At 35.4% G+C, this 20935-nt stretch overlaps 1 protein-coding gene across 1 annotated transcript in view; it reads right to left on the reverse strand.

Moving 5' to 3' along the window:
• Nucleotides 1-20935, reverse strand: part of SPTA1 (spectrin alpha, erythrocytic 1) — a 103695-nt gene that overhangs the window by 16624 nt on the left and 66136 nt on the right. The window contains exons 36-43 of the mRNA XM_031966830.1: nucleotides 20461-20581; nucleotides 19666-19787; nucleotides 18386-18518; nucleotides 11165-11263; nucleotides 9538-9700; nucleotides 8221-8297; nucleotides 6975-7184; nucleotides 2188-2484 (exon numbers count right to left, since the gene is read on the reverse strand). Coding sequence (XP_031822690.1) covers nucleotides 2188-2484; nucleotides 6975-7184; nucleotides 8221-8297; nucleotides 9538-9700; nucleotides 11165-11263; nucleotides 18386-18518; nucleotides 19666-19787; nucleotides 20461-20581 — 1222 coding nt within the window. The remainder of the gene's footprint in view (nucleotides 1-2187; nucleotides 2485-6974; nucleotides 7185-8220; nucleotides 8298-9537; nucleotides 9701-11164; nucleotides 11264-18385; nucleotides 18519-19665; nucleotides 19788-20460; nucleotides 20582-20935) is intronic.

Here is a 20935-nt window from a genome sequence, read left to right on the forward strand (position 1 = left end):
TGGGATTTACTCATTTAAAAAAATATATACATATTGGCAATTGTTTCTATATAATTGATTCCATTGTAGTTCTATGCATTTTATTTTATAAATTTGAAAATGTTATCTAGAAAAAGGATCATAAGCTATATCATACTTCCTCAAGGGTCCATGTCTCTTGTGCCCGGAATGCTTTCCTTTCTTGCCCACATTTTGCAGGAAATCTTTCCCAGTACTCTGCCCTACCCCACTTGCAGTGTCTTTCCCCTAAAATTATATCCCATTCAAACTGATATATCCTATAGGTGCAAGTTGTTTACATGTTGTCTTTCTCCCTTAAGTTGTTAGCTCCTTCTAAGAAAGCACTGAATTTTTGCCTTTCTTTGTATTTCTAGAATTTATCACAATTCAGAGCATACATTAGGTACTTGATAAATGCTGATTGATGATGAAGATGATGATGATAATAATGGTAAGTCACAAAAACTTTTAAGAACTGTGATATGTTATTATGTCCACATCTTTCCTCCACTTTCATATTATATGGTTGAGGAGCTATAATTATTAGATTGTGAGTTTTCCAAATGCCTAACCTTCATCCCTCATGCTATAGTATAAGGCTGATTATTAACATTTTTTTAAATTTTATGTCCTCAGAGATGAGTATCCTTATTTAAAAATATTCCCAAAACTAGAAAAGCATAATTAATTTATACCTCAGGCTTCTCTTTCCTAGAATTCATAATCCTAGTTTTTGCTCTTTTATTTTCCGTTTTTCTATTCTCCAAAGTTCTCAGAATTGTCTCTTGTTCTTGACTCCTAAGCTAAGCAAGAGTGGAATTGCAATAAATGGCTTACTATCCCTGATGTCAAGTTACTTAGTGGTGTCAATAGAATTAGATTGCTTTTGTCTTTTTCTCCCTTGGCCTGAGAAAGCATTGAGGTTGTTTTCTAGAAATGTCTGATGACCCTTTGGATGGTGCTACCAGTGAATGCCTTCCTTAGCAAGTATGTAGTTCTATGGGGCTCCTTATCAGGGGTTATTGCTATGAAAATGTAGTATGGCATAAATCTTTCTATGTATTCCCTTCCCAGATCCCAACATTCTTATACTTGATTTCAGTGACTTATGACTTCATCAGTAGTATTATTCACTCCACTAATGCTGATTACATCCATCCATCTTTGAGTAATTATATTCATAATTTGCTCTCTAGCATCCCAAATTCATCATCTGGCTGCCATCTTTCTGGTGATGAACCTCTCTGAATTAAGCCAGTTGAATCTAATATGACAGACTCATAGTTTATCATTTGTCTTCTAATCAAAGCTTTTCCAATCTGGTAGGGCTTGCCAAATCTTGCATTCCACAGTCTTTGAGAAGCCAGGGTCAACACCATCAATATCAAGCAATGGAGCAGGATGCTTATAGTCCTGAAAAAATTCTGGTCAAGGAGACCAGATGAAATATGGTGAAATTGAACAGAAAAAGGTAGGCTTCAAGGCCAAGAGTTGTGACAAAAGGGCAGCTTATGAGGTAGGGGACCAAGTGCTCAGATTCAAATCCAGATATATACTAGCTGTGTGAAAATGGACAAATCACTGAACCTCTTGCTGTCTCATAAAATAACGTTAATAATACATCTTCCAAGATTATTTTTAGGATAAATGAGATAATATTTATAAAGTGCTTTGCAAACCTTAAAATACTACTTCTCCTTCTGGTTGTACTATTATTATTATTATTATTAATATAGAAGTGAGAGACAATGCTATCTGTTATGCCTGTAATGCTATGTATATATTGGGGATGGGGTAAAGGAGGGGATGGGGTGGCAAAGGGATCTTTGGGCATGATTATCTGTATGAGAATCTCATCTTCACTTTTAAACCTAAATTGTCGAGTGGAACCCCTTGTATATGTACCAGCTATCTTTCTGAGTTAGTGCCCAACTATCCAGAATCCCAAATGGTATATGGCTGTGATTATCTGTGACATAGGGATGATTTTGTAATGGAAGAGACAAATTCAGAGCTCAGTTTAACTTAGTTATTTCATAGATAAGGGAACTAAGGCCTATAGAGCCTAAAAGCATTTGCCCAAACTCATATATGGAATAAATATTAGATTTAGAAAACAAAGGTATTTCTTTGACAACAAATCTAAAGCTCTTTTTATTGTTTCCCTTAGGACTATCCCCATGATACCTTGATGATGTTGGGCAGGTTCAACCAGATGCTTTCTAGAGCCTCCATTGTCAACCAAGTATATAGGCTGGAGGGCATGTTCAAGGCTTTAATTTGCTGATCCAATTCTACCAAATGATCAAAGTCAGCTCGAGCTCCTGTGAGGGAGGCCAGAAAGACCTCGTGGTCCTTCTGAAGCTGCTGGATCTCTTCTAAGGAGAAACAGTGTACAGGTTCAGAGAGATCCTCTTCTGCATTCTCACACCAGTTGTTGAAAGCTGAAGCCTTCTGAGCAAACTCTAAGAACAACTCCTCAGCCTGGGAGAAAGAGAGAGAGAGAGAGAGAGAGAGAGAGAGAGAGAGAGAGGAAGAGGGGAACACACCTTCCTTTATCATGCAATCATTCATTTTCCATGTTCTGGAGATAGAGACATTTATCAGAGATATCATAACTGTTGCTCTTAAATAAGTGCACAAATAAGAATATTAGATGGATAGTATAGGGAACCAGACTTGGGTTAATATGTATAGAGAGGACAATTTCTAAATATTCCAATTTTACTTTTGTCTTAACTTCCATGCTTCAGTTTACATCTCCTTCTGCCCTTTTTCTCATTAATGAGTTCTCCCTAGAACTTCCATGTGAGAAGATCCCTGAATTGCCACTGACTAGACTACCCTCCATACCTGACATGCTTTCTCTCCTGAACTCTACTTCTTGCCTTCCTTTAGAATTCAGTTCAAATTTGACTTGTATGAAGCCATCTTCAGTCTTCCTCACTGCTAGTGCCTTCTCACTATAATTACCTGCCAATTATTGCGTGTGTGTATCTATATCTATATCTATCTATAAATTGTTTGCAATTTGTCTCCTTGTTTAGACTACTAGAAAGCAGACTTCTCCCCCCCCCACTTTCCTTGTATCCCCAGCAATCAATACACATTTGTAGCATATGATAAGTATGAAATATACTCTTTTTAAGAAACATCATTGATGAGAAAAGTAGGAAAAATATGTAAAGGAAGAAATTCATATTTATATAGGGAAACTGGAAAAAAGTATGGCAGAAATCAGGCATTGACCAACAGAAAGTCAAAATGGGTTCATGATTTAGACATAAAAAGCAATATTATGCACAAATTAGGAAAACAAAGGATTATCTGCCTCTCAGATCTGTGAAGAAGGGTGGAATTTATGGCCAAAGAAGAAGAGAACAGAATACATTAAATTAAAAAGGTTTTGCACAAACAAAACTAATGCAGCCAAGATTAGAAGGAAAATGGAAAACTGGTTTAAAAAAAATTACAGCCAGTGTTGCTGATAAATGCCTCATTTCTAAAAGACATAGAAAATTGACTTAAATTTATAAGAATAAGAAATTCTCCAGTTGATAAATGGCCAAAGAATATGAATAGATAATTTTCAGATGAAGAAATTAAAACCATTTCTAATTATGTGAAAAATGCTCTAAAATCATTATTGATTAGAGAAATGCAAATTAAGATAACTCTGAGCTACCAGTTTATAACTCTCAGATTGGCTAAGATGACAGCAAAAGATAAGGATGAATGTTGGAGGGAATGTGAGAAAACTGGGACACTAAATGCATTGGTAGAGTTGTGAAATTATCCAACCACCCTGGAGAATAGTTTGGAACTATGCTCAAAGGACTATCAGACTATCAAACAAAATATCCAGTGTCTCCATTGCATATCCAAAAAGATCATAAAAGACAAAAAAGGATCCACATGTGCAAAAATGTTTATAGCAACCTTATTTTATTGGCAAGGAACTGGAAGTTGAGTGGATGCTCCTTAATTCCTCAACTGGGGAATGGCTGAATAAGTTATGCTATAAAAATTTAATGGAATATTGTTGATCTTTATAGAAATGATAAATGGGTTGATTTCATAAAAGTCTCAAAAGCCCTACATGAACTAAGTGAACTGAGCAGAACCAAGGAATATTGTACACAATAACAACAAGATTATGTGATATCATCTGTCAAGGATTTGGCTCTTTTCAATAATGAAGTGATTCAAAGAAATTGCGATAGACTTTTTTGTTTATTTTTTAAAATTCCAATAGGCTTATATCGGAAAGTGCCATCTACATCCAGAGAGAGAATTATGAAAACTGAATATATATCAAAGCATAATATTTTTATATTTTTATTGTTATTTTCTTATTTGCTTGATTTTTTTCTTTTTTGTGCTTTTTTCCATTTTTGATCTGATTTTTTTGTGTGTGCAGCATGACAAATATTGTAATAGGTTTAGGATATTTGTACACATTTAACCTATATCAGATTGCTTGCTGTCTTGGGGAGAGGGGAGGGAAGAAAAAAGGGAAAAATTGGAACACAAAGATTTTGCAAAGGTGAATGTTGAAAACTATTTTTGTGTGTATTTGAAAAGAATATAATACCAATTTTTAAAAAGATAAAGATTAAGGATCTTTTATTTACTAATAATTAGAAATCTGTGATTGTGAGAAATAGAATTTCAAAGACATCACAGAAACAGATTACTTTATTGAAGATCAGAACTAAGGTATAATAGGTCCCCTCATTTAATTTGGATTTATATGTTTTGGGATAAAAGAAGATAAAAAAACTAAGAGAATGGGATATTGTAGAAATACTATCTTAGGTAGGTTTAACAAAAAATTGTGAATTTGGTTTGGGTAATTGAGGAGTCCAGACTTTTTAAACTAAGCCATCAGACACTGAGACTTGGAAGATTCTTATTTAAGACACTGAATGCAAAGAACTGGGGCAGTTGCATTAGTAGAAGGAGAAAGAAACATGAAGGGGAGAGGTGAAAATATTCATATCAGAAAAGCTGTTTGTCTGAGAGGCAGTTAATTTGGAGAAGACTTCAGTGAAGTGATTTCTAATTGGTTTAAAGAGATGGATGTCACTGGCCAAAAGCTCCTATGGGAGTATTACTTATCAGCATCACCCAGAGCTGGAAAAAACGTGAAACTATTCATAAAAGTGTTGCTCTCTGCTGCAGTTCCATTCTGGCTTGAGAAGGAAGTACAAGACTTTTCAGCTTCAGTATTAGATTCAAACGTGACTCTGAATTGTGTTGCTGAGGAATGGAACTGTATTATGATATTATAATTGGACAGTGTAAAATTCTGATGAGCAAATAATTGACTGAATTGGGTAATACAGCCCAGAGATAGCCAATTTGATGAACATAGTGATTATCTGACTTAAAAGGAATTGCTACTAATGCAATGATTCAAGAAAATTCCAAATGATTCACAATAATAAAAAGTTATGTCCACATCTAAAGAAAGAATTGATGGAATAAGAATGTAGATTGCAGCATACTTTTTTTTTTTACTTTTTGAGGGGTAGTCTGTGTAATCTTTCACAACATGATGAATATGTAAATATATTTTGCATGATTGTACATGTATAACTCCCATCAAAATGCTTACTTTCTGGGTAGAGAATGGAGGAGAGGAGGAACATCTGAAAGAATATGGAACTCAAAATTTAAAAAAATAAATTTTAAAAATTATCTTTATATATAATTGGGGAAAATGAAATATTATTAAATGCAAAATATCTGCTACATACATTAACACTTTCTAAATATATTTTTGGTTAATTGAAACAATCTGTAAATATTTGCTAGCTGAGTAAATTCTGGGCAATTCATTTAATCTCTGATTGCCTCAGTTTCCTCATTTGTAAAATGGGAATAATGATAACACCTATATCACATTTGGGAGATTAAGTGAGATAATTGAAAGCACTTAGCACAGTGCTGAGCACACAGTAAGTGCTATATGAATATTAGCTATTATATATATACATACACATATGTATATGTCTAAATACACATAAATACATATATGTATAATCACACAAACACATGTAATATCCACATGTACACTTCACAATCTACTTATAATTACATGTATATATAAACACATTATACATATGTTCCCAGATGCTGAATAGCAGTGAGGATCAACAATCATACAGTATTCAGATGAGCAATTTCATGTAGTGCAGATGTTCCTTAAGAAAGCAGTGATATTGAAACTTGCAATCTAGAATTGAGTGGTCCTCCTCCTTCTATTTCCCTGCCAGATTCATCTACTTCTCACCAGTTGTTGAGTGCACTGATGGAATAGTGTGATCTGGCTTATATGTATATTGTGATATATATTTGTTTCAACTTGTTTTTATCTAGAAATTTCACTATTATAAATATTATTATATATTATTCGGCACTGTTTCTTTTTATGATCTAAAATGTCATTATAATGAATGGCTAGTTGCATAAATGTTATATAATATTTGTGTGCATTACCCTAGGAGTGGCTGAATGTGTAGAAAGAAAACATATTGTCTGGAGGCTCAAGAGCTAGTGTGACAAAAAGGGGAAGTATATTTTGCTTTACTAGAATTATGCCGCAGACCCTGAGAGAGTTTAAATATAATTATATTGTGGTCACCCATCACTGTATCTTTTAGTGTGAGAATAGATAGGACTGAGAGAGCCAAATCCAGAGATTAGTGGTGTTTTCCAAGAGTCTGAGTGATAGATTAAATCAATAATGGTATAAGCTCAAAACCCTCATCTGATGTGACCCCATCATAATATAATTAGTCTCTTTAGATTGGGGATGGGGTGGGGAATAGAGTTGACCACACCTACTTGTCTCTTTATAAAAGCCCTTAATAATTATGTGATGATTGGCTGATTCTAGAATTGCATCTGGAATTTATATAGGTTCCTTGCTAGACCGTTTGCTACTAATCACTCCTCTCTGGGGTTACCTTCTTCAGGGGTAGCTGTTCCTCCAGCAGCTTTGCCCTTCGGGCTGCAGCAGCAGCCAGTAGTTCGTCCCAGCGTTTGAGAAGTGCAGCATGCCGGTCCTTGATGATGCTTGCTCTGCTGTGCTCTGATGCTACCAGCTGATCTTTTAAGTCTGTTATTTCGTATAGTCGTTCCTGCTCAAAGCTTTTCAGTCCATCATCCAGTGTATCCTACACGAGGGCAATGGAGAAGAGTAAGCAGAGGCTATTCCAGTGGAGACCAAGAGAGTCTCTACATCTGGCAGACCCCAGATTTGAACACAGTTTGAGAAGGGATGTGTGAAGATCAGAGTGATGGCCAAGATACAGTCTACATAAGTGATATAGGAACCATAGGTTAAAAGTATTATGCATGTAGAGTTAGAAAACGTCTAGCCTAACACTTTCATTTTATAAAGAAAACAGGGACTGACACAAATGAGACTAAGAAACAAATAAGAACTAGAATTTGAACCTTAGTCTTCTAACTTCAGATCTTATAAACTCTACTATATTATAATCAGCAAGGATCATGTCTACTGTCACAAAAAGAAGTGGGAGTCAAGTTTGAATGATTAAATCATTCACTCAATCAACCCATTATATGATAGAAACTCTATTAAATGAGAGAGGAGTAGCTTATCTAAATTTCATAGGTCCCTTCAGTTTAAGTACAGTACTCTGCATATGGTATTTCCTTAATAAAAATTTGGTGATTGAACATGACATTTGAAAATAGTATTTCCATTAAAGCAGGGATCAGCGTCTTATACAGCTTTTGCAGCTTCCTCAGGATGTAAGAGAGAAACTAATGCAGAGGCCAAAGAGACCTTAGGATTCACATAATGGAGGACTCTTTATTTTACAGATAGTCTCAGAATCTAGGACTAGGACTAAAACTCAGGTCTTCTGATTCTCTCCATCCCAGGATATTATCTGTTCATTGCTTCAAATATCACTTCTATGTTGGACCCCAAACAAATGGAGGATTTTGGAATGTAGATTTCAAAATTAGAATTATGCTAACTGAACCAGGAGGAGCTTGGTTTACTACTACCAAGTCTTACTACTTGGTAAGAACTGACAATAGAAGAGTCAAAATAATAGAAGCCAATGTAAAATAACTTAAGAAGACAAAGATTGCCCTCCTTTCCCAAGTCCCTCATTCCATAGACTTTCTACTTTCCTACTGGTTAACTTTCTGATAAGAGGTAGCTCCCATTTTTACCTGTTTAGCAAGTAGCATACGGTAAGTAGCAAGGTCTCCTCCATTTCCATTTATTTTCAGAGTGGATTCTTTTTCAGCTGAAAAAGCATAAGATTATGAAAATAACCAAAATTTTTGGGAGGAGATTGGAGTATGACAAAAGTAGAAGCAAATTTCTTTAAAGCATAGCAAGAAACATTTAGGCTGGAATACCACAAAGGATTTTCTAACTCTAATAGCTATGAGTCATTGGTATGTATAATGCCTTTTAAAGGTGTTTTCCCTCCTAGGCTGGGCCAGTAGGAGTGAAATTTTAAGATCACAAGATAGTAAGATTAAGCTTTTGAAAAGTCCTTGGAAGTCTTTTAGCCCAATTTTTTAATTTTATGAATAAAGAAACTTAGAGTTTGATGCAGTTGTCCAAAGTAACATGAATAGAATTAATAGAATTGCCATTCAAATCTAGGCCAAGTTTAGTGTGATTTTTTTGTTTTAACTATACCATGCAGAAAGGGCCAAAAGATAAGTTTAACAATTAAAATTTCCACATTTAAAAAAATAAGATGTGCAAGAAGAGTGTGTTAGAAGCAACTCCCATTATATCATAAGTGCCAGATGTTAAATTTTCAGTGTATTTAAGTCTGGGAAATAGACAAATGTTACAAATCATGTCCTAATTTACTATTCTATGATTGCTCAGAGTTAAGAAAGTGATGGAGAAAATGTTAATAATTCAGATTAAATTTAAAAGTCTATTGTATTCTCATCCTACACCCCCCCCCCCCAGAACTAATTGTTAACTATTTATCAGCGTGCTCTTGAATGTAAAGTCCATGTGAGCCTATAAAATCAAATTTTATATGGTATTTAAAGGAACAGCAAATTGTACACAATAGCTTTGCAGTTTCATGTGTAATAATTTTTATATTTTATTGTATCTTGTATGTTATTGAGCAGCAAAGTCAAGAAACAGATTTCAGCCTCTAGTCAGAAAAGAGGTTAAGATTCAAGATTGATTTTTTTAAATATTTTAATTTATTTTATTTTCAGTTTATGGAATAAGACAAGCATTTGATTAATAGTATAATATAAAAATTATTACACATGAAACTGCAAAGCTATTGGGTATAATTTGCTATTCTTTTAAGTATCTTATAAAGAAACCAAGATCTCTAATATCAAAAAGAATGTGTTTGTCCCCAATACTGCAATTCCCACCCTATCAGTTCATAAAAGGGTTCCAAAAGGATGCTGTGGAGGTGTATAAAGATCCCAAGTCCAGATTAGTCTGCTCATCAGCTTCTCAATATACACAATACCGAATTCTACAGAACATACTTATCCATGACTCCACTGTGTCAGCCTTCCAGTTAAACAATTGGAAAGCAGCATCCTCTTCCAATTGGGCCTTCCAGGCTTCAATTGCTTTGGATAGAGCAGGGATCTTTGAATTCAGGCTATTGATCTTGGCTTTAATTTTCTCTTTGTGTTGTGTTTCTTCCTGCCTCACAGGAATAGAAGGGAAAGAGAGGAATCAAGTAATCCATCAACAAGTATTTACTCCTTAGAATGGAAAACTACCCAGGCCAAGGTTAAGATCTTGAAAAGCTTCATGTGTGACTCAAACATTTTGGAAGGAAGTAGGTATATCACATTAGAAAGGAATGTCAGATATCAAAGAAAACTAAAAGGACATTGAAAGTGACCTATACTTGTACAGGAATTCTCTTTATAGCTTCTTCTATTAAGAATCATCCTGCAAGAAGTCTAACAATGGATGATGGATATCTAACTACCTCTTGAAGCCAAATTTACTCTTGGATATATATTATATTCTATCTCTCTTTCTCTCTTTCTGAATCTATCTATCCAACAATGGATGAATCTAATAATTTAGGGCACTGAAATGATCCATTTGGTTCTACTGTCTATGAAACCACCAGGAACAATTTGTTGATATTGGTTATTGTCTATAAAAACATCAGAAGAGGTTTGTTGGAACTGATGAACTGCTCAGTTATTGTCTTCCTTTCCCTTCTGTCCAAGAAGCAATAGAGTCATAAGATCATAGGATTTAGAGCTTAGAAAAGACCATATACCTTGTTTTGTCCCATCATGTCATAAAAGAGGATATTGAGAGAGGTAAAATGCAATTAGCACAATTAGGCTCAGTAATCATAAATGATAATAAATATTTTTTTATTTATTTGAATTAAATGAATGAATGCTGATAATGAAGAAGCTATGATGGAGTTAAAAGCATTATATCAAGAGTCAGAGGATTTGGTTATTAAAGAGAGACAAGAAAGATAGTTCCTGCCCTTAAGGGACTTAGATTCTAAAAAGAAACAACACAGACAGGAAAAGAATGGCCAAGGAGAGGCATCTGGTTTGAGAATCACAGGAATGGTGAATGGGGTCATAGGCAAATTATTTAACATAAATATAAATAAGCAAGATACATGATATAATGTTATAACTGAGCTTATAACATAACACTTTTCCTATTCCATAATATTATAAATAGAGCGGGGAGAAAAACAAGATAATCAATTGATAAACACTTATAAAGTGCCTACTGTGTTCCAGACACTGTGTTACTAGGATTAAAAAAAGAGCCCCAAAATACTGTGCCTGCCTCAAGCTACTTACAATCTAAGGTTAGGGTGGAGGGCAAGGACTATACAAAGTAAGCTATATAAAAGATAAATTCGAAATAATTAATAGAGGGAAGTCACTAGAGAGAAGTTGGGGAAGACTTCCTGAAGAAAGTGGGATTTTATTTAGGAATTAAAGGAAGCCAAGGGGGTCAGCAGTTAGGATAGATGGCAGAGAGTGTTCCAGACTTTGGGGACAATAAAAAAAAAATGTCCAAAGCAATAATTTATTTCTTCATTTTTCTATTGCCTAAAATAGACCTTTAATCAAATTTTTAAACATGTTAAGGCATGATTTCTTTACTTACCTTGCTCAGAAGATCTTCTCCTTCAGTGCAAACTTCCTGCACTCGAGTCTCATGGTTTACAAAGTCATTCTTCAAAGCCTCATGCTTCTTTAGTAAGCTCTGTATGGAAAGGTCACAGATTAGTTTGTTAAAATCACCATACAGAAAGGTGATAGACTAAATAGGTGGAATAAGCTACAAATTTTGGAACATGACCAAAGTGCTTATTTCTTAAAAATGATTTCTCTCTCTTTCTCTTTTTTCCCCTTCAGTGGGGAAAAGATAGTAGAGAGAGAAAATAAATGTTTATTAATTAAATACATATATATACAAAAATATGTACACATGTGTGTACATATATATATATATATATATATATATATATATATGTATGTATGTATTACCCAGGCTCATAGTCTTTGAATATGATCTGCTTTTACCTTTCCAAGCTGTTAACTGTCACTTGAAAAGGAAACTTTCTTTCCTGTCTCACTGTGACAATTGTTTTATGAGCCTGCATAGTCTCTTGCCAGGGTTATTTTAGCACAATCAGAGAGGCGAAAGAGTTATCTGGGAGAGCAGGAAAGCAGCAGAGGTTGCCAGCAACCACAAGGAGAGTGCCAACCTTAGTCCCACTCTACAATAGCTACTAAGCACCACATAAATGCAGCAACATCCCAGGGCTACAAGAACATATGTCCATATTGAGGTGCAATATGAAATTAGAAAGAATGATGGAATTGAAATAAGAAGGACCAGTTTTGAATCTCTTTATTTCCACTTACTACTTATATGAACTTGGTCAAATTCCTTAGCTTCTATGAGAATCAGTTTCCCTATTTGCAAAGAAGGAGTTCAGTTAGATGATCTCTAAAGTACATTCCAGCTCTAAATTCCAAGATTCCTTATTGCTTAATTATACATCTTATGCAAAGGAGGCTGATCAAGATGACAGAGGTGTGAAACTGTTTTCCCTTTAATCTGTAAAATTAACACTCTAAAATTGTGTACCCTTTGATCTGTAAAGAAGGGAGATTCGAGTCTCAGGCCCTCCTGGGAGGCATATCTCCCCAGACAAGTTAAGTGGTATCATCCAACTGGGCCATTTCTAGGGCAAGCCTTATCTCTATTCAAATTCAGGCTGAGGAAGCCTTCAAAGCAATTTCATTTGGGAGATCCTGATCTGATCAGCTGAAGCTGTTGCCCTCTCCACTCCCTCCCCATCCCCCTACCCAAAATCTGCTCATATAATAGCTTTCTGTTTACTCATTTCTTTTCAGAATGTCCAAAACAGGACTATGCCTTATTCCTTGGTATAGCTGCCAGGATCCTGCCCGCTGAGAAGACATTCTCTTCTCAGTGCCAGCCTCCATTCCCTAACAAGACTTTGTTACTAAAGAAGTCAGTCTCTTAGCAAAGCTGACCTCTCATGCAACAATAAACTTCCATTTTTGCCACCTAAACCTCTTAGGGTTTGTGAATTCTTTCACAAAGAACCTGCACTTTTGACCAAAAGGGGATTTTCACAACTCACTTCACTGCCATTAACCTCATCAAAGAGACTGTGGACCATCAGGTTACCCAGTGTATCTGGTTTGTTTGCATTTGCTATGTTCCCTTGTGTTGGCTATTTCTAAGAGTCTCATGCATTGAGGTATATTTTAAGATGTTAAGGGATGTCAATGATACTGCTACATCACAAAGTCAGTAACAGTTTCACAGGGTACAGCAGATAGAGCTCTTGTTTAAAAGACCTGAATTCAAATCTAGCCTGAAATGCTTACTAGCTGTTTGTTGTTGGGCAAGTCTCTTGACCTCTGTCTCAGTTTCTTCAGATTATAAAATAAGGATAGTGATAATACCTACCTCCCAGCGTCATTAGAAGGATTGAATAAGGTTTATGAAACACTTGGCATATAATGCCTGACATATTGTAGATGCTACAAAATGCTAGTGTAATAGTAGTAATAGTAGTAGTAGTAGTAATAGTAGTAGGGGTGGTAATAGTAATACTAGTAGCAGTAGTAGCAGTAATAGTAGTAGCAGTAGTAGTAGTAGTGATTGTGGTGGTGGTAGTAGTGGTAGTAGTAGTAGTAATAGTAGTAATAGTGGTAGTAGTAGTAGTAGGCATAACAGTAGCAGTAATAGTAGTAGCAGTAGTAGTAGTAGTAGGCATAGTAGTAGTAGAAATAGTAGTAACAGTAGTAGTAGTAATAGTAGTAGCAGTAGTAATAATAGTAGCAATAGTAGTAGTAGTAGTAGTAGTAGTGGTAGTAGTAGGCATATAGTAGTAGTAATAGTAGTAGCAGTAATAGTAGTAATAGTAGTAGCAGTAGTGGTAGTAGTAGTAACAATAGTAGTATTAATAGCAGTAGTAGCAGCAGTAGTAGTAGTAGTAGTAGTAGTAGTAGCAGTAGTAGTAGTAATAGTAGTAGCAGTAGTAGTAGTAGTAATAGTAGTAGCAGTAGCAGTAGTGGTAATAGTAGTAGTAGTAGCAGGGTAGTAATAGTAGTAGTGATTGTTGTGATGGTAGTTGTGGTAATAGTGGTAATAGTATTGGTATTAGTAGTAATAGGGGTAGTGGTGATGGTGATGGCATTGGTAGTAGTAGCATATTAACACCTTCTGAACCTTTTTTGTTCTCTTAAATTGCCCTCTATCAGAGGTTGAGGGATTCTGGCAATGAGAATTTTCTAGATCTTAAAAGACAATTATCTTTTAGCCCTCTCTTGTCCATCCTATGGATGACTAGCAGGATCACTCATTTGGATCTTACTTCCCTATTCAAGAATCTCTACTTCACGAAGTCCTGTGCCTGGCATTTTAAAGTGGTGATAATAGAATGTTGACAGAGGAGGCTCCTCCCCTTCCCTTTGAAGTTGTCCAGACTCCCTTAGTTTTAGTTGCCTCTTAGAATGTCAGGCACACTACAGACTTCTCAATATACAACATATTGTTTCAGGGCTGGAGAGAGGCACTTGAACTTCCATTAAAAGTTATGCTTTTTCTCATTTACATTTCAAAATAATGAATCTCAACTGCTGTCAGTTCAGCTTGTCTGGATAGAACACTTGTATCTTTAATTGTTCAACTTTGGAAGTTGGTTTTGATTTTGGATGTGCAGTAATCTGAATCATTCATTAAAGGTCTGATAGACTTAATCATGTTTCCAAATGATTTATTCTTTTAAATATCTAACTAAAAACTTGAACATATGAAAATCATTATTATTATATTAAGCTATTTGGCTTAAAAACAGTTTCGGTTAATTTATACCAAAATTTCTGAAACTGTGGGCCTCAACTCCATAAGTGGTCGTTTTATTGAATGTGGTGGTTATAAAAGATTTGGCAACAGCAAAAAGTTTCTGAATGCAATGAGCAAAAATTAATTCAAGATAAAATATGTAATGAATCTGAGGTGTTTCTGGAAGTGTTTGCCTATGTTGCATGACTTCACTGTAGCCTCAGTTCTGGATGCACGACATGCAGTTTGCACTAAGCGCACATATGTATAAAAATTTCTTGGGCAAAAAGGAGTCATGAATGGAAAAAGTTTAAGAAGGACAGTTAGATGGCATGATGGAGAGTGTTGGACCTAAAATCAAAAAGACTTCTTCATAAGTTCAAATCTGGCTTCAGATACTGGCTAGCTGCATGACCCTGGGCAAGTCACTTAATCCTGTTTGCCTCAGTTTCTGATCTATAAAAGAAATTGGAGAAGGAAAGGCCAAGCCACTCCATTATCTTTGCCATATGAGGTCATGAAGAGTTGGATATGATCGAACACATATCATAACATGTAACATGAAAAACAGAATCTGGGATCCCTAAACTGTAAGGATCTGACCTAAGCTTTTTGCAAAATCCCTAGTACTTTCTTTTTCAATTTCCAAGACTAGGACACTTGATTATATGCATTAAGTGGCTCATAGCTCTTTTTGTGGTAATAAAAAAAATGGAAAATGAGTAGATGCCCATCAGTTGGGGAATGGCTGAATAAATTGTGGTATATGAAGGTAATGGAATATTATTGTTTCATAAAAAATGATGAAAAATCTGATTTTAGAAAGACCTGGAAAGATTTACATGAACTGATGCTGAGCAAAAGACGCGGAACCAGGAATATATTATACACAATAACAGCAAGAATGTGCAATAATCAACTATGAAAGACCTGGTTCTTCTTAATTATTCAGTGATCCAAAGCAATCCCGATAGACTTTGGACAGAAAAATGCCCCCTGTATCTAGAAAAAGAACTAAGGAGACTGAATGTAAATCAATACATGCTATGTTCTCTTCTTTTTTTTTTTTCTGTTTTTTTTTTCTCTCTCCCATGGTTTTCCCCTTTTGTTCTGATTTCTCTCTCCCAACATGATTCATAAAGCAAAGTGTATTAAAATAAATAAACTAAGTGGAAGGAGAAAAAGATAAGTGGCTCATGGATTTAGACCAGGGATGGATCTTAGAATTCATTCATTACAACTTTTCATTTTATAGATGAGCAAAATGAGACATGGACAGATTTCAGTATTTTTCTCCATTAACACAGCTAAATCTCTGAGATAGAATTTGAATTTGGATCTTCCTGACTCCAAATGCAAGGTTCCATCCACTATCTGTGTAATTTTTTTCATTTTAATGAACTTCAAACCTTTCGCTGAGTTGTCAGAATAATATAGGGTTAAGATTGAAAGGAAATTTAATAATCCTCTAGTCCAAAAGCTGGCAGACTCTAGCTCATACAGCCCATGAGTTAATTTTTTCTATCATTTAAATAAAGTGTTATTTTATTTAAAAATCCAAAGACCATTTTTAGTTCACAGATCTATCAAAACAAGCAGGGAGGAGGGGTATTCGGCTCTTGGCTAAAATTTGCATATCTCTACCTGTGACAAAATGCTTCTTTTACAGAAAAAGAAACTGAGGAAGAAGTGAAATGATTTATTCAAAGTCACAAAATAAGTTGGTGACAAAGGGGGAGGAGATGTTAGGTTCTTGAAGTATCTTTTCACTCTACATGATACAAACTCTATAAACATTAGCACTGAATGGTACCATAATGCACAGAGTGTCAGGTCTGGAGTCAGGAAAATTCATCTTCCTGAATTAAAATCTTGCTTCAGACATTACTTTGTGATGGTGGGCAAGTCACTTAACCCTGTTTGCCTCAGTTTCCTCACATATAAAATGAGCTGGAGAAAGAGATGGCAAACAACTACGATATCTTTGCCAAGAAAACCCCAAATAAGGTCACAAAAAGTGAAATAAAACTGCAGAATGACAAAACTCTATAAACAGTTCAGGCATATTTTTGTTTAAATTCTACTTTGTTCTCTTTAAATATTTTAAGTGGGCTCCTTATTTACATATTCTGAGGGGAAAGAGTCTGGTACCTCATAGAGAAAAGCAAATTTATAGGAGGATGGAAGCTTGAAAAAGTTAGTAGTAAGGAACCTTAAATAATGTATTCACAGATGTAAGTAAATAATCTCTTATACAAACTCTGGATTTTGAAAGATGGGATGCTGAGCAGGATAATGCCAAAGATGAAGAAAATTATATTATAACTGCAAAAGGATTGTCACAAGATTTACAATGGAAATGAGTAGTGGTCATAATCTCTCACTCAGAGTTTAAGAAAAATGTATGTGAATTAAAGAATTCAGAATGCAAAAAGACAATTTCTTATTTATGAAATAGGGTACAGAGTTGACTGAGTCTTTCGATCAGCTGAAGAACAAATTAGGATTGTTTAAAGAAATCAATAAATATTTACTAAGTGCCTACAATGAGCATGGCCTTAGATCAGGACATGGAGATGCAAAGATAAAAATAAAACAGTTCCTGACCTCAGGGAGTTTATTTTCTACTTGAATGGCAAATCAATGCCTTCTTGTTGATAAAGGCTAAGCAAGTAATTAAATGATGTCCTTGAAATGTGTGTGGAACATATCTGGAAAGATTTTTGATTCTAAGATGCTCTGAAATCTCACAATTCTGAAGCAAAAGCAATGTGACCTTGAAAATTTCTGATTCAAAAAAAAAAAAAAAATCAAAGCTTAGCATTTTACATAGCTTCAAAGAGAATAGTAATGATTGACCAAATAATTGAACATTTCTGAGGAAGTATTTGACTATATTTCAGTGGTTTTCTTTTTGTTTTTGTTTTATCTGATAGGCACACTGATAGGCAGTGTGACCTAGACAATGAAAATTGTCTCAGACATTTATTTGGTATGTGAATATGGGCAAGCAGCAACCTGTTGTGAGGAAAGGCTATATAAATATGGGAGGGTATCTGTTTATATTGAGTAATGAGAAATAAGATTAGTGATATAATTGACTATTTTAATAACATTTTAAACAGGAAAATAATTGATTGTATTGGATGCTATAATCTATAAGTTCTCTGATCAGCACATGGAAATTGTCAAAAGCAAATTATTAGTTTACACACACTCATAGTAGTGTAATGACATAGCCCACATATGACTTTCTAGAGGAATCTAAATCTGAATCAATCAAATAGGAAGTTACCTATTGCTGGAAACAACAATTCTAGAAATTCCATCTGCAGAAATAATATTTACCAACATAGCAGTCCTACATAGTGGGAAGATTACCTCAAGAAAATGGGTATACTGAGTTTGGGTCAAGTTTTGTTTATGGCTCTAAAGAAATATGTTCTTATAAAAAGAGTCCTTTATAATTTTAATAAAGCTGAGCTCTCTAGATTCCCTGATGTCTTCTCTTCATAGACAGAACCCCAAAGACAAAGTTTGGATTTTAATTCTTTTCCACTCTTTTTGGCTTATTAAAGTTAGAGAAATTCCCTTGGCCCCCTCAGAGTGTCAGTATTCCCTCCTCCGCTCTGTAAAAAATAACCCATATCTTCCCATCCAAGATGGTGGCATTGCATTTAGGAAAAATTCAGGACTACAAGTTAAGAGACTTGGATTTTGGTGCTGGCTGTTCCATGTACTAGATGTACAATCATAAATAAGCCATTTTCCTCCTCAAGGCCTCAGTTTCTTTATCTATAAGATGAGGAGGTTTGACTGATTGATTTCTGAGGCTCCTCATTTTGTTTTCTAGGTACAAATCCCTTTCTGTCCCTTCTAGCCATTTGAGGGAAGTAATAAAATATCATGAATGATAGCACAGTATCTAAGAAGCAGCACACTCTATAAACAACAGGGAACTAGGAGAAAATGAGATCCATTCCATGTACTTCTCACCTGTGTAGCAGGTAATATGTCTCCTGTGTCCCCTTGGGCAACAAGAGCCATCTTCTCATTGATCCATGCTTCTTCTTCTTCAGCATACTCCATGAACTGCAGATAGTTCTGGGACTCATCTAATCGGAGGCCTCTGTAAGGTTTTAGGGCAAAGACAAGAAATCAGGTGGAGTCAGTCAAGGACTGGAAGACCATAAGATGAGTTAAACTTGACAAGATAGTTTGTTCATAGCACCAACCAGGATGCAGCAATGTTATAGGTCAATCAAGAAAAATCAGGAAAATTTTAAGACTTCTACATAACTCTTGGTTTAGCTTCAGTATTTAGAAGCTTGAGAATGTTTGGGTACTTCAGAGACTTGTAGAATAATCAATATATCCTGCTCCATCCTTGGTGGCAAATGGCCTTAGTATAGTTCCATAAAACTCATGATTGAGTAGAGGGGAAGAAATGTGTTGTTATTATACAAAGAGTACTAGTTTGAACATGGCTTTGAATCTCAGCTCTGTCACTTACTGGGGCAACTAGGCAACACAGTTGATAGAGTGGCACTGGAATCAGGAGGAACTGAGTTCAAATTTGACCTCAAACACTTAATGTGTGCAAGCCATTTAGTCCTATATTCCTCAGTTTCCTCATCAGTAAAATGAGGTGAAAAAGAAAATGGTAAACTACTCCAGTATTTTTGCCAACAACCTCCCAAATAGGGTCATGAAGAATTAGACATTACTGAAATGACTGAATCAATAAGAAAATCTATTACTTACTAGCTGCCTGGCTGTGCCCAATACATTTGGACTCTGACTTTTTGTGTCCTTTTTTATAAAGTAAAGAAGCTAGACCAAAAGATACTATGATACAAGAGAAAGAATGCTTTAATTAAAGTCAGGGATGCTGATTCCTCTCTTCCTTAGAAACTCTACTCTGAAAACCAGAATCATTGGTATTTGTTCATCCTGATAGACAATGATTGCTCAACACTGCTTGTTGTGCATTGGAAGAACACATGAGGACACAAAGGTCTCTTAAATGTTCCTGTGGAATAGGAGCAGTCAGGGTAAAGTTGGGTGGGTGGGAATAGGCTTAGAGAAATAGAGACAGAAACAGAGATAAAAGTAGAAACAGAGATTGAGGGATAAGAACACAAAGAGAAACAAATGTTCATTTGAGTTTCCCATATGATACAAAGGCCTCAAGAGGATATGCTAATCATTGCTACCATCTTGTGCCCTTATCTTCCAGCTCCTGGAAAGAATTCAGTCTAACATCTGGCACTCACCGAGTGTTGGCCAACTCCTTCAGCTCATTCCAGTGTTGTACCAGCTGAGCCAGCCTCTCCTGGATCTCTTCTCGGCCCACAGCATCACTGTCGCCCAGTTTTTCTGCAGTCTCCAGCACTCCCTGTATCATAAATAACTTCTTATATTGAGGCAGTGCTAGAATGATCTATATACCATCCTATGATTTTAGAGAGTCATTTCCCATCTCAGCCATATACCCCTCAATTACTCTATTTCCAGATTTCTTCCCTCATATGCTTTTCAGTTTTTAGAGCCATTTTAGGAATATTGGAAAAAGGGGAAGTCATCAATGACATCTACATTGACCAGATGTTGTAGGTATTTTTAAAATCATTCATTAATATCTTAATGAAGAGCAAAGTAGAGCAAAGAGCCACTTCCTTTCCACTGTAGCTATGTATAGGTAGTTTTCTTCTCAGCTCTATTCTAAATATAGCAAATATATTGTTGTTAAGGTCAAGATATCAATAATTAAATAAGATACTGGTTCCAGAAAGACAATTTTCTCAGGAATGTTTTGAAGCCAGCGCAAGATATTCAATTTTTATATTTTCAGTGTGAGCATCTTAACTTTAGAAAAGGGCAAATACTATAAATCAGGTATAGATTTAGTGTACTGTTGATTATCTAGCCTTAAGAAAGTGATGGAGAAAATGTTAATAATGCAGACTAAATTTAAAAATATATCATGCATACTTTTGTTATACTATATCATCTTCATCCCAGAGAACTGAAAGTTAAGCATTACCTGAACACCCTTGGTTGAACACTACCTGAATGGCTGGTTCATGGGCATCCAACTCCCCCTCCAGACGTTTATGTTTTCTTTGTAGGTTCTGCACACCGGGAAGGTCCCTTCCATAGTCCTTGGAGCTCACTCGTAGTAGCTTTTCCCTGGGGACAGAATATGGAAATATTTCATGTTATATCAGAATCTTGACTCTCAAAGGGAAGAAGCGAGGGGAAAGTTCTGGGAGCCAATGGACATTTAGGTTACAAGTATCCAAACAGTTGTTTGCTGTCAGTTGAAGCAACTTCTGATGATGACCTTTTCAGACTTCTGTCAACAGTTTTATTCCATTTACTAATTTGCCCACTGCCCCCTAGGGTGTTCAAAGCTTTGCTAATCACCTTTCCTATTAACCTTTTTTTTCTTGCCCATTTATGCTTTCTCTCCTCTTCCAAGGACAAAAATACCTGTCACTTCTTTTCTAAACAGCCTGGAAATTGTGACAAAATTTTTTTAAA

The sequence above is a fragment of the Sarcophilus harrisii genome, chromosome 4 (genome assembly GCF_902635505.1).
Source record: "Sarcophilus harrisii chromosome 4, mSarHar1.11, whole genome shotgun sequence".
Lineage (NCBI taxonomy): Eukaryota > Metazoa > Chordata > Mammalia > Dasyuromorphia > Dasyuridae > Sarcophilus > Sarcophilus harrisii.